Consider the following 11,867-nt stretch of genomic DNA (forward strand, 5'->3'; position numbering starts at 1 on the left):
ATTAGCTTCTGCTTTCAGATTATGCGCTAACTTCACAAATATTTCAACCACGGAAACAGCAGCTATCAAGTATCTCTTTCTTGATCCAGCTCACTTGGACTGCAGTTAAATACAAGGAGGGAGCTGTGTAGGTCTGTCAAGAGAGAATAATCATTTGTGTCTGTGTGCAACTGGCTCTGTCACAGTTCTTTAGGACCCAGCTTCTGGAAAAAAGGAGTTGTTTCACTGGATCAGAATCAGGGGCTAGGGCTTGGTTCTTGCCACAGAGGTTTGATGCAGGATTGAGACCAATGCACTAGCTCTTCCTGAAAACACCCATGTTATTTCGACCCTATTTATCATGTAAATACTGACTCTATGCAAACAACATTGTCAGGAAAGCGTGTGTGTCCCTCCTAACACTTGCTGCTGTGGTGTGGGGGCAGAGTACTCAGTGGAGGAGGGAAGAGCCTGGGTGAGACAGGAGAACAGAGAGGAAATGAGATGCAGGGTCCAGGCTGAGGACACAAGTCAAGGAGAGGAGAAGTGGAGAAGTTGGGGTGGGTATGATGAGGGAGGAGAGCACCTTGCAGCTGTATCCAGGCCAGGTAGGGCAGAAGGAAATGTGCCATGCCATAGGGAGATGGAGTACCCTCAGTAATATCCAATATGCTATTACATCTCCTAATGGGATAGCACTCCTGCCAGGTGTTTTTCCTGCCTTTACCATGAATGAATAAGCAACTGGCATGTACCTAAAGAAATGCTCCCATCCTTGGCCAGCCTGTGCTTTTGTGGGCTGCAGCCGAGCATGGCGAATGGAAGTGCCCATGCATAAGACTGGGGCCCAGGAGAGTGCACATCTTCACCCCCTGCACCTCTACACCCCTTCACTTCTGCACCCCTGCACACCTGCACCCCTGCACTCCTGTACCCTGCACACCTGCACCCTGCATCCCTGCGCTTTTACACTCCTACAGTCTTGCACCCTGCACACCTGCACATCTACATTTGTGCTCTCTGCATCCCTGCACTCCTACACTCCTGCACTCCTGAACGGGCTCTTCCAGCACCTTCCCTATCTCTTGCAGGACCTGATGCAGAGAGGGCAAGGGCAGGAGGATAGGGACATAGCACCCCAGGGACTCTCTGCTACAATTTGCACTTACAGCTTTGATGCGCATTATTCCCAGGTAATACCTGGCTAAGCAAGCAGTAGAAGGTGCACTGCAAAAGTAACTCCTCCTTTAAGACTAGAAATGAAGAACCCAGGTTTGTCACTACATTCAGATTAGATAATAGTGTTACCATGCTAGCAACTAAATTAACAGCATGGTTCCCTAGGCTGTAGTCCCAAAGCTTGGGAAGTGACTGAAGGAAAACTTTTTTTTGGTTCTTTTTCTTGGTTCTTTTTCTTTTTCTTTTTCTTTTTCTTTTTCTTTTTCTTTTTCTTTTTCTTTTTCTTTTTCTTTTCCTTTTCCTTTTTCTTTTTCTTTCTTTTTTCTTTTTCTTTCTTCAATGTCTCACTCCTGAAAATAACCACAGGACTCTCTCCCTTCCCTGCTGCAACTCCTCCTCTGGGTGGCAGTCCCGGGAAGACAGCCAGTACACTACAATCCTCCACAGAGCTGGCTCATCCTTCTGTAATTAGAAGGGCATGTTAATTACAACACTTGCCCAGAAAAAGATGCACAACAACTGTCAGTTAGAGAACACTGCTGCATCCAAAGCCACCAGCAGCATTTTCCTCCCTTCTAAGAAGGGCCCAGCATTTAAGCCCTAACTAGAGCCTGTCTTGTGAGCCTAAATATGACTTCAAAGGGAAGGTGAGAAGGGTCGGCAGCTCCTGACCCAAGGAGGAGACAGGGAAGATACATTTCCCCAGAGGCAGCAGCACACAGTCTAGGGGACGCAAAAGGGATAATTCGATCTCTGTTTCACCCTCTGTCCCCTCCCTTCCTCCTCCTCTGCTGGGGGCTCCTATGGCAAACACACTGGAAAGGTAAGTAAGAAGTAAGCAACACTATCCTAAAGCTCTCCAACATTAGACTGTAAGTGTAGAGGCACATATATGCATTTAAGAGTTTAAGGATTCATTCTTGCAACTGCAGCTGTACTGAAGCAAAGACCTCATTAAAATAAAGTGGAGACTGCACCCACACATACCATGCCCTATCCCCACTTCCATCCTTCCCTTGACAGATCAGTTTTAACCTCAGAGATCATTAAAACAATACTCCTTCATGCTTTGCTGATTTTCAGAAAGGGAAATACATACCTGTGGTGAATACGTCCAGAACTCATTTTGGAAACTCCTTGTGGAGAAGACAATCTTGCCCTTGGGCAGCAGCAGATATCCTTGCTATGTCCAGGACTGCCAGATGCTGTCCCTCTGCCTCCTTCACTGGACTCTGTATGAATGGGTCTGAAGTTGTTTGTGTCTGTTTTTCTGTCCCAGCTGGGCTAGTCTGTTTGTCAGGTGGGCAGCTAGAAAGCACAGTGTGGTGCATGACATTCAGAAAGGGACAGCAGGAGGATCTGCCATCCAGGCTGCAGAGATGGGATCTCACATCCCTTTCAGTGTGTGACAAACATGTGACAGGTAATATTTACGTAACATCTAAGAAGGGTTTCTTCTGTAATTCCAGATTTTCTACAAGCATTCATGACTAAGGGAGTAATGACCTATGATGCAAAGAGGAGTAAAACAGACTTGAGAAATGGCACAGAGGTCATGTGCACTGTTACTGCATTAGGAGCTGTGGCACCAGCGCTGTGAAGACTAATGCCCAAGCCTTAAATGTTGGTGCTCCTTCAGGAGTCAGAATAACACAGAGTGAGCAAAACTGCAAGGATTAGCCAAAACAGGGCATGTGTGCTTTCAGGCTGCAGTCCAACCAGAGTAGGAGCATTTTTAAAAAGTTGCTTGTACTTTTAGCACCTTGAGCCACTGTCTTGGCTTTTGTGTTTAGATGCTGTCATGATAAAACAGTAAAAAATATATCCACAGAACAAATGCCAAAACCAATATTCATAGATTAATTGCATTAATTCTTGTGCTTGAATACATTCACAATCAAAATGAATTGTAAATGCCAAGGTGCCAAATGACTTGTTTATGCTTACATGAATATTTCCAAATTAATTTGGGCTGTGTCACTCAACCCTCCTCATAAAGAATTGCAGAGAAGAGGGGAGGAAAAAAGAAAGAAAAAAGAAATAATTGTGGTAAAGCACAACAAATCATAGACTCAGATTTATCTTTTTTTTTTTTTTAAATAAATCTTTAGAAACAGCCTGTAAAAGCCCTCAGGAAAATGCTCACAAAATGACCCTGCTAACTTTAAGTTTCTGCAGTTAAACACTGTTTTTAGTAATTTTTCTCCTGCAAAAAGGTGGTGCCGTCTTCCTTGATAAAACCTCAGAATGTTTTTGTTTTAATAAGTAATTTGGAGGCTGAGGGAAAAATGCCTGTGGGTTTGTCTGGCTGAAGGGATCACTGCAAGTCCCCCCTGCCATTTGCTAAGCTCTGGACAGGGGTGCACCTAGTCAGATTCTCACCGTACGTACTCACACTGCTTTGTCAAACTCTTTCTGTTAGGATTCCTATCCTTTCCCAGAAACTGAGATTTCATCAAACCTAGGAGAAGCAACTTTGGGTTATTCATAGCTTCACTCTTGAGACATGGTGAACATGATGCCAAATTTTGTGAGAGTTTCGAAGGTAAAAAACTCAGATCGCAGCACAGAAGTTCATTTTCTACCACTTCTCCCAGTGTCAGGGTGTAATGTTAGGAATTTCTTACTATATGCTTTAAAATTTGTCAGCTTCGAAGACATTACATTAAGAAAAAAAACCCAAACAGAACAAAATCCCAAAACACAGTAGTATTGGGATCAGATGTTTTGTCTATGAAAAAAGTCAGCTTTTAAGTGTAGGATAAGTGCCATTTCTGCCCTGTTTCATTATTTATCACCTGGTAGTAACATTTTAATTTACCACTGCAATAGCAGTTCTATATGCCACAGTCCCCTCTCCTAGCTGAAGACATATGGAGCAGCTCCCTTACTTTAACCAATCTTACAGCCACACCATACTCTAAAATGGTGTCATATTTTCTTATCTTTTGTATTTATCACTGTGTATTTTACTCACCAAGAAAATATTTTCAGCTGTTTTCAGCTGAATTTCTATTTATCTTTCATGCAAAATAATAGAATAACTCACTTCATCCATATGAGAGATAAATTCTCTGCTTCATCCTGAAGTTTCCAGTTTGCCTAATTTCTCCTATTTAGCTTTAATTCTTAATTAAAGTACATAGGATGAATGAAGGAAATACCTTTAATACAGCTTTGCTACTGTTAAATATCTATTTCCCCCTTTCAAAAAACCCCAAACAAAAGAGCTACTAAAGTGGCAAAATGACAGAAAGAAGTAAAGGGAAGTGTTAGAGGCAATTCAGAACTAATGTCCATCATGTGCTTTTCGTTCTGCTGTTCCCTTTAAAGGATGTTGGGTTGGAGGTGAGCCATTCTTCATCGGATTCCTTTCCCCCTCTGCTTTAAGAGGGGGTTTAACTTCCACCATAAAATGTTTATTGTAAAAAGAAAAAAAAAGGAAAAAAGAAAAAAAAAACACCAAAACCCAACCAAAACCAAACAAACAACCCCACCCCCAACCAAACAACTGTTATACAGCCAATGCAATGTGCCAAACTCTGAGAAGTGCCACCTTGGTTTTTGTCTTTCTGGGATTTAAACAGTTGTGAGGGGAACAGCTGCATATCTGTAAGTCCAGGGCAGGTGGCCCCAGTCAGATACTTGCCACTCACAATGACAAAGCTGAAAAATCTGACCAGTTCCTTGATAGTCTGAAAATGTTCATGAGTTCCAGTTTCTTCTCCTTTTACTTTTCTATAATGCAAAATAAAAATCCAGTTCAAAACTGCTGAGTAGCTTTCCCATGGTTCCATTCAAGAAATAACTTTCACTGCCATAAAAAAATAGTCACACCACTAGAAAACCCCCACAGTTTCCTCTGTTGCCTGTATGAAGGCCAGTGGTTTTGCATCACCGTCCATGATGTCATTTGACTCTTTCAGAGTAGTCTGGCTGCAGGTCTGGGTGTAGAGTCTGCTTAAATAGAAGTTCAATGTCTTTGGCTCTCTTCTTGCAACAGAACGACTTTCCTCTCCGAAGTAAGTCTAAAGTACCACCCTTGCAATGCCAGGTCCTTTTAAATCCTGTTGTCTTTCCCCGAGCAGCAGGGCCATGGTGGGCTTGGAAAAGGGCAAGGGGGGATCTGAGAGTCTTTGAGTCAGCACATCAGCTCAGAAGGGATCCTCCACAGAAGGAGTAACGGCGAGCTGCAAACCAAGATCAGAAGCTGTTACAAACTGACCCGATTTCAGCTCTGAATGCCACCATGTCTAATGGGTAGAGAGCTACAGGGGAGAGCCAGGGGAAGAAGAGTGAAGGACAGCTCTAAAACCAGTACAGATCCTTGCTTTTATCCTGAGGTTGCAAACCTGAGAATGGAAAGAAGAAAAAAAAAAAAAAAAGGAAGAAAAATAGGTACAGGCATTTAAGAACAGATGAAAACAAATTGCATTTCTTGCCAGCTGAGATCAGTTTAAAGCATGGGATCTCCAGGGCCCCAGAAGGCTGTGAAACAAGGAGAAGAGCCCAAACCAGATTGGAGAACTCCCTCCTTCTTAAAGTGAGGACATCATAAGGAGCCATTAGTGGCTGTAATAATGAAACCAGCATGGAGCAGACTTTCCTTCCCTTCACAATCACTGACTCAAGTTCTGTCACTGCTGACTGTGCCTACGTACCCATTTTTGTCAGCACGACAGCCACAGCCTTGGTTCCAGACACCCCAACAGGCACTACCAGGGGAAGACCTCTGCCTTTTTTGCTCAGCAAATGCAATTGTGCTTTCATCTCAAAAACTGGAAGGAAAAGGTAAATAAGGAGAGGAGCTAGTTTGTGAACCTGCATGGTGTCTAGAAATGACCCCTCAGGGCAGCATGTGGATGGGGCCAAGCAGTGACCTTTGGGGCTGCTCCATTCTGCTCATAGCTCTCACTGCTCAATGCAGGAGCAAGACCAGGGCCCAGACAAAAGTACCTCAAAGCAACACGTAGCCTCAGGGAATGTTTGAAGGCATCAGAAATTCAAATAATGTTGTGGAGATGTGATGTGTTGGGCCTGTCCCATCCTTCCTCACTTGCCTGGCCTGACAGCCCAAGAAGAACACCCAGGGTACAGCTCAGGTGTCACACATGGGGCTTCCACCCTCACTTCATTCCCCCACAGCAGAACCTCAGCCACCCTCCACGAGTCCTTCCCTACTGCTATGGTTGGTGTGGAATCAGGGAGCAGGGGTGCAGCTGAGCCAGGGGACCTGGAGGGATCGAGAGCAGCTCATTACCTGTGTCCACATTGAGGCCAATGCTCTGTGCCATGTCTCCCGTTGCATTGGGAAAGGGGCCCGGTGTCGTCCAGGCCGCAGCAGCACCCGCTTCGGTCTTGCCCAGTTCACAGGGGGGGCTGACTGGTGTGGATACGGAGGCAGGGGTGAGGCGGTGGGGGCGGACGGAGGCGGTGGGCACCAGGAGCGAGCCGTAGCGGGGGTCGAAGTGGGGCCCATAGACCTCGTGCATGGCGGTGGGGCGGGGGTAGGCAGTGCTCTGTGTCCCAATGTAGGGGTGGTGGTGGTGGTGGTGGTGGTGGTGGTGGTGGGCGTGGTGCCAGGGCTCGGGGCCGCCCTGGTGCAGGTGGCCGTGCAGAGAGGTGGGCGCGTAGGGGTCGGTGGCAGCGGTGAAGGGCAGCTCGCTGTGGGCGGCAGCTGCCAGGGGGCTGCTCAGGCTGGCTGGGACCGAGGAGGGCTGGTACGTGCTGTTCCAGAAGGACGGCGGGAAGATGCGCTGGCTCATTGGGAAGGAGCCATCTGGGTGAAGGAAGTGGGAAAGAAAGTCAGCAATAAGCACACACCGCAGGACTTGATCTCCTTTCCCTAGGGTTCTGTCCCTCCCTGATCCACCCAAACCAGTCCTTTCATTCCCTTTATTCCATGAAAAACTGGCAAGCATGAGAACTTGCTCCAAACAAATACATATTCCTCTCCAACTAAACATCCAAGACATCTATCCTATGGCTTATCCATGAAGCAGCAACTATATCCTCCAGCTTTTTCTTACTATGTAGGTGGGCAAAAGGTTGTTACCTAAGGCAAAAGAAACATCTCTTTTCTTCAGTAGTGGAAACCGAGGGCTACTATATGCCACTTAAATTTGCAGGTTTGGCTTTTTCTTGTTTGTTTTTGTAATAATCTCCTCATCTAAGCGTTTATGCCCAACTCTTCCTGGAAAGCGGCTGCTGCCTCAGTGCAGTAGCAAAGTGGGCAGGAACAGTGAGAGATGTGACTAACAACAAGTTTGAATTACTCAAATATCTGGGGGCAATTCTCCACCTATTAGCATCATCTGTTTCTTAGGTATATTGTCAGACTGTCTGGGAAGCCCTCAGCAGAACTTGCTGGAGATTGGCAGGGCAAAGACAAAGACCCTACATTTTCTTAGCCCAGTTAGCAACATGCAAGATGGACTGGTGATTATTATATACATATACATAACAAACAGATGTTATGTATGATTAATTGGGAATGCACACTGTTCCTGAAAGAAATAAAACTATGTTCCTAATAATTTTTTGCCAGGGAAGTATGTCAGCTCTGAGCCTTGGCATTGCTTGGGAGAAGGGGAAGCAGTTCATCATGAGCAAAAAAACCTCCTCTACTGCCATCAATTCCGGCACCGAATATCTCTCACCCGTGAAATATTCTTAGACACTACAGACAGCAATCTGTGTAAGGTCTGGGAAACCAGCCCTGTCCGAGCAGGTGGCCCTGTGAGGGAGAGTTACTAAGACTGCCCACAAGGAAGTGCCAGCCCTAATTCTGGCAGATGGAGTGTGGAGAAGGATATTCCCCTCTTCCCTGACTACCCTCGTGGGCCCATCCAGTGTGAATCAGGCATGGATATGGAGATCTGTGCATAAGCCATGGCCTTGGCCTTGACAGCACATTGCCTTGGGCAGATCTGCAAGCCCTTGTTTTCAGAAATGTAAGAGTTCTTGTTAGCATTTCAGCAGCAATTGAGGTGGTGATACATGCAGGGCAAGATACAGGGACACACACCACTTTTTTTTTTTTTTTTTTTTTTTTTTTTTTTTTTTTTTTTTTGAGGTGGGGAAGCTGATGGAATTGTTCCCACATTTGTTTTTATTTTGCTCCCATCACTGTGAACATTCTAAACTGAAAGCTGGGGTCAACGGGGAATACACTGGTCACAGTCACAGTTTGGGAGTCACTCCACGGCTAGTTGGGTGGTAACCCTCTCCAGGTAAAGCACCTGCAGTGAAAAGACAATTTGTTTTCCCCGACTGCCTCTCAGGCTGTTTTCCCCCTGAGCCGTGGCCTCCCTGCATAATCTGAAGGGCTTTATTCTTTCCTTTTTACCCTAAAAGGGCCAAGCAGCTGGCAGCTCCTAGCCTCGGAGGAGGGATGCCGCCGCCGGGCACCAGCCGCTGGTGGGAGGAAGGAGGGAGCCGGGATGCGGAGCCGAGGCGAGGACGATGTGCCGGCCCAGAGGGGCCCTCCGCCGCCCCCCGCATCCCCCGCGCCCCCCGCGCCGCGCTAGGCGCTCACCCCGCCAGGAGCCCGCGTTCCGCGCCGCCTTCGCACTGCCGAGGGAGAAGCTGCTGGGCTGGCTGAGCGCCCGGCTGAAGTGCTCATCCACCACGGCGCTGATGTCCCCCTGGAAGTAGGTGAAGAGGACACAGCGGGAGCTGATATACTCGGCCTCGGGGGGTCGCTCCTTCTCGGGGCTGCAGTCTTCCTCCTTGATGCTGGCCGCGGCGTGGCTGGAGAAGGAGCTGCCGGCGCTGGCGCTGCTGCTGCTCTCCGGAGCTTCCTGCATTTTGGAGTAAAAGGCCAGTTTCTGCAGGGAAGGAAAGAAAACGGAGCCGGTCACGCAGCACACCAAGGTGCGCTGGCCCGCCCCGTGCCATCCGGCGGGCAGCGCCCAGCCCTCTCCCGCGGGCTTTCCGAGAGGATGCCAAGTCTGGTCCTCGGCTGCCCGCCGTCCCCTCGGCATACACCACAATCCCCACGCCCCCATATCGCCCTCTGTAGTCCGGGGGCAGTGAAGGGACTGCAAATAGGGCTGGGGGACCGAAACCCACAGGTGCCAAAGGGGATGGAGCAAGACAGCCTCCGGGTGGGGAAGGCGCGGCCGGGCGGGGGTCACACCGCCGGGTCCCCCGCACCAAGCCCTGCAAAAAAAGGCTCTTTGCAGCTGGCTCCGGTGCGGACGGCGGCCTCCAAGGGGCTGCAATGCGGGGCAAGGGCGGGCGACGGCCCAGCACCCACGGAGCAGAGCCGGCAGCTGGAAGGCGAGAGCCGCTCGGTCCCCGGCTCCGAAAATCTATCTGATGCAAAGGGTGTCCTGTGACCCACAGCACCGAGGCAGAAGCAAAGAGGGGGGAAAAAGACTGACAGTCTCAAACACACTTCAGGGCAAAACTCAGCATTTCTCTGGACACCAAGAAGCTCCAGGTATTTACTACAAGATTAATCCCCTTTTACTGGACTCCGCCGAATGGGAAAACAGCGGGCATTGTGAAGTTTGCCGGAGGTTTCCCGTCTTCACGCGCGTTAGCGTGTCTGCAGCTGCTGAGAGTTTCTTAGCAATAAGCGATGGGACGCGGAGCCCGAGCTTGGCCGCCGTGGGCAGAGCCTTGGGGCAGGCGGCCGGCGGGGAAGAACCGAGAAGACGGGGCAGAGTCTTGGGCCAAGACACGCGATATATTTGATAATGTCACTCGTCGCGACGACCGCCTTTCCGCTTGGCTCCCTGTTCGGCCATTGAGGTAATGTCATAAGCCGGGGGTTGAGAGGGTAGTGGGAGGGAAAGCAAGGTGGGGAAAGACATTATCTGTCTTTTGTGACGGGTCCTGGGCCCCGCTGCCGGGCGCTGGAGGGGGCAGAGGGACCGCCACGCCGCTGGTCCCGGCCCGCTGCACGGCTGGGGCTTCACCCTGCTCAGGCCCGGGGCGCCGTTCTCTATATCCATCCCCTTTTTTCATTATGCTGGGGGAGGAAGGAATTAGTTTTTGGAAGGGGTAAGGGCGAGGGGAAAACTGGGAACGCAAAAAGGTTAAAAGGAAAGCAGTGTGCAGCAGGTGCAGCCTGGGGAGCAGAGCCTGACCCACGCGGGACCGTGCGCATCCCGGCGCCAGCGCACCACGGGCCGCGCGTGCCCGAAACATCCCCGTGGCCGGAGCCATCCGTTTCTTGAAACCTCGGGATTAGCTGATACCCGCGACCGCCCGAGCAGAGCTACACGCAGTGAGGCGGCGGGACGTGGCTGCAGCTCGCGAAGCACCCGCGGGTCTCGCAGGCGACGGCCGCTGCCGACAGCCGCGGGGGCCGGGGGACGTCCCGGAGTCCCGCCGCCGCCGAGAGCGCCCCGGGAGAAGGGAGCATCCTGTAGCCCTTGCTCCCCTTCGCGGCCGCGATTTCCTCCGCCACCGCCAAACCGGGCGAACTCCGCAACCTCCCGTCTCTCTCTCCTCCCCCACTTCCAGAGCGTAACTCCGGAGCACCCCTCCGGAGTAAAATCTCTGCACCAAGAGGCTTCCGTGGCAGCAGCCGGGATGCCGGCGCGCAGGGGTGAACGATGTCCCGTGAAGCCCGGCGTCGCAGCTCCCGACGGTCCCCACACACATCGCTACCCCGACCCGCCGCGCTCGGAAGTAGCCCGTCCCGGTAAAGAAAACAAACAAGCAAACATTTAAAAACAAACAAACAAGCAAACAAACCCCCTAAAAATCCTTCTGAAGGTTAAAATCGTCCCCTCTCTTCAAAGGCATCCCGTAGCCCGTCGTTTGCCGCCGGAGTACGTACCCTGCCGAGCCCCGCGCCAAGGTGGGATGCGGTTCTGCTCCGCTCACCATCGCAGGCTCCCAGATCTCCCCCCCTCCCGCCCCCCCTTTCCCCTCCCCTTCTCCTTTTCCCTTTTTCCCTTTGGTGAGGCCCCAGATGGCCATCCTCCAGACGATACCCCTCCCACCTTCTGCCTCTTCACCGCTGTCCCCTACACGTACCTGGTGGTAGGGGCTGTAGGCTGCTGCGAAGTAGGGCTGGGAAGGACCGTAGACTTGGTACATAACATCCAAACAGCTCATGGCTGGCCGCGGCCGAGAAGTATTTTTTTTCTCATCAACTCGAGTTCTGCAAAGTGGAGTAATGCTTCGAGGGAGGGAGGTTCCCGCGGGTTAAGAGGCACCACGCACTGGTGGGAGGAGTGAGGGGGGATGAGGCCGCGCTGGGCTTTGCTGACACCCCCTCCCTGCCTTCTTTCCCTGCCTTCCGCCCTTCCTATAGCGTGGCTCCCTCCCGCAAATACGCCGGGACTGGAGGGGCTCCCCGGCCGCCGGGGGAATTTCAGCCCCGGGCCCGGTGGGTGGCAGAGGCGGAGGGAACAGGGAGACCCCGGTTCCGCAGCCGAGACTGTCCGGGAGCAGCGGGGCTCGAGGCGCAGGGGGAGCTCCGGCCACGCAGGAGACTGGCGGGGTGCGAGGGGAACTGGGGGTCGGCAGAAGATAGGGGCTTACCCAGCGAGTCAACCCATCTCCCGCTGCTTTTGATTTTATTTCATTTATTTCATTGCATTCCACGTGCCTCCTGTGCCGGGTGCTGCCCCGCTGCCCCCGGGGAGGATGCCCCTGCCGCCCCCCACCTCGTCGGCCCCCGCTGCTGCCCGGGCGAAGTGGAACTCCGGGAAAGGCAGGGATCTGGGTGACCCCATCCAAATTCC

At 51.0% G+C, this 11,867-nt stretch overlaps 1 protein-coding gene across 2 annotated transcripts; it reads right to left on the bottom strand.

Moving 5' to 3' along the window:
• Positions 1 to 5,307: 5,307 nt before the first annotated feature.
• VGLL2 (vestigial like family member 2) lies at positions 5,308 to 11,235 on the bottom strand. Of its 2 annotated transcripts, XM_053939250.1 has the most exons (4): positions 11,155 to 11,235; positions 8,696 to 8,987; positions 6,419 to 6,937; positions 5,308 to 5,348 (listed from the first exon to the last, which is right to left on the bottom strand). In XM_053939250.1, the coding sequence occupies exons 1-4, from the start codon at positions 11,233 to 11,235 to the stop codon at positions 5,308 to 5,310; spliced, it is 933 nt and encodes a 310-aa protein (XP_053795225.1). The 2 variants fall into 2 exon arrangements, with proteins under 2 accessions (XP_053795225.1, XP_053795226.1); XM_053939251.1 differs by lacking the exon at positions 6,419 to 6,937.
• Between the last annotated feature and the right edge of the window lie 632 nt (positions 11,236 to 11,867).

The sequence above is a fragment of the Vidua chalybeata genome, chromosome 3 (assembly GCF_026979565.1).
Source record: "Vidua chalybeata isolate OUT-0048 chromosome 3, bVidCha1 merged haplotype, whole genome shotgun sequence".
NCBI classification, from domain to species: domain Eukaryota; kingdom Metazoa; phylum Chordata; class Aves; order Passeriformes; family Viduidae; genus Vidua; species Vidua chalybeata.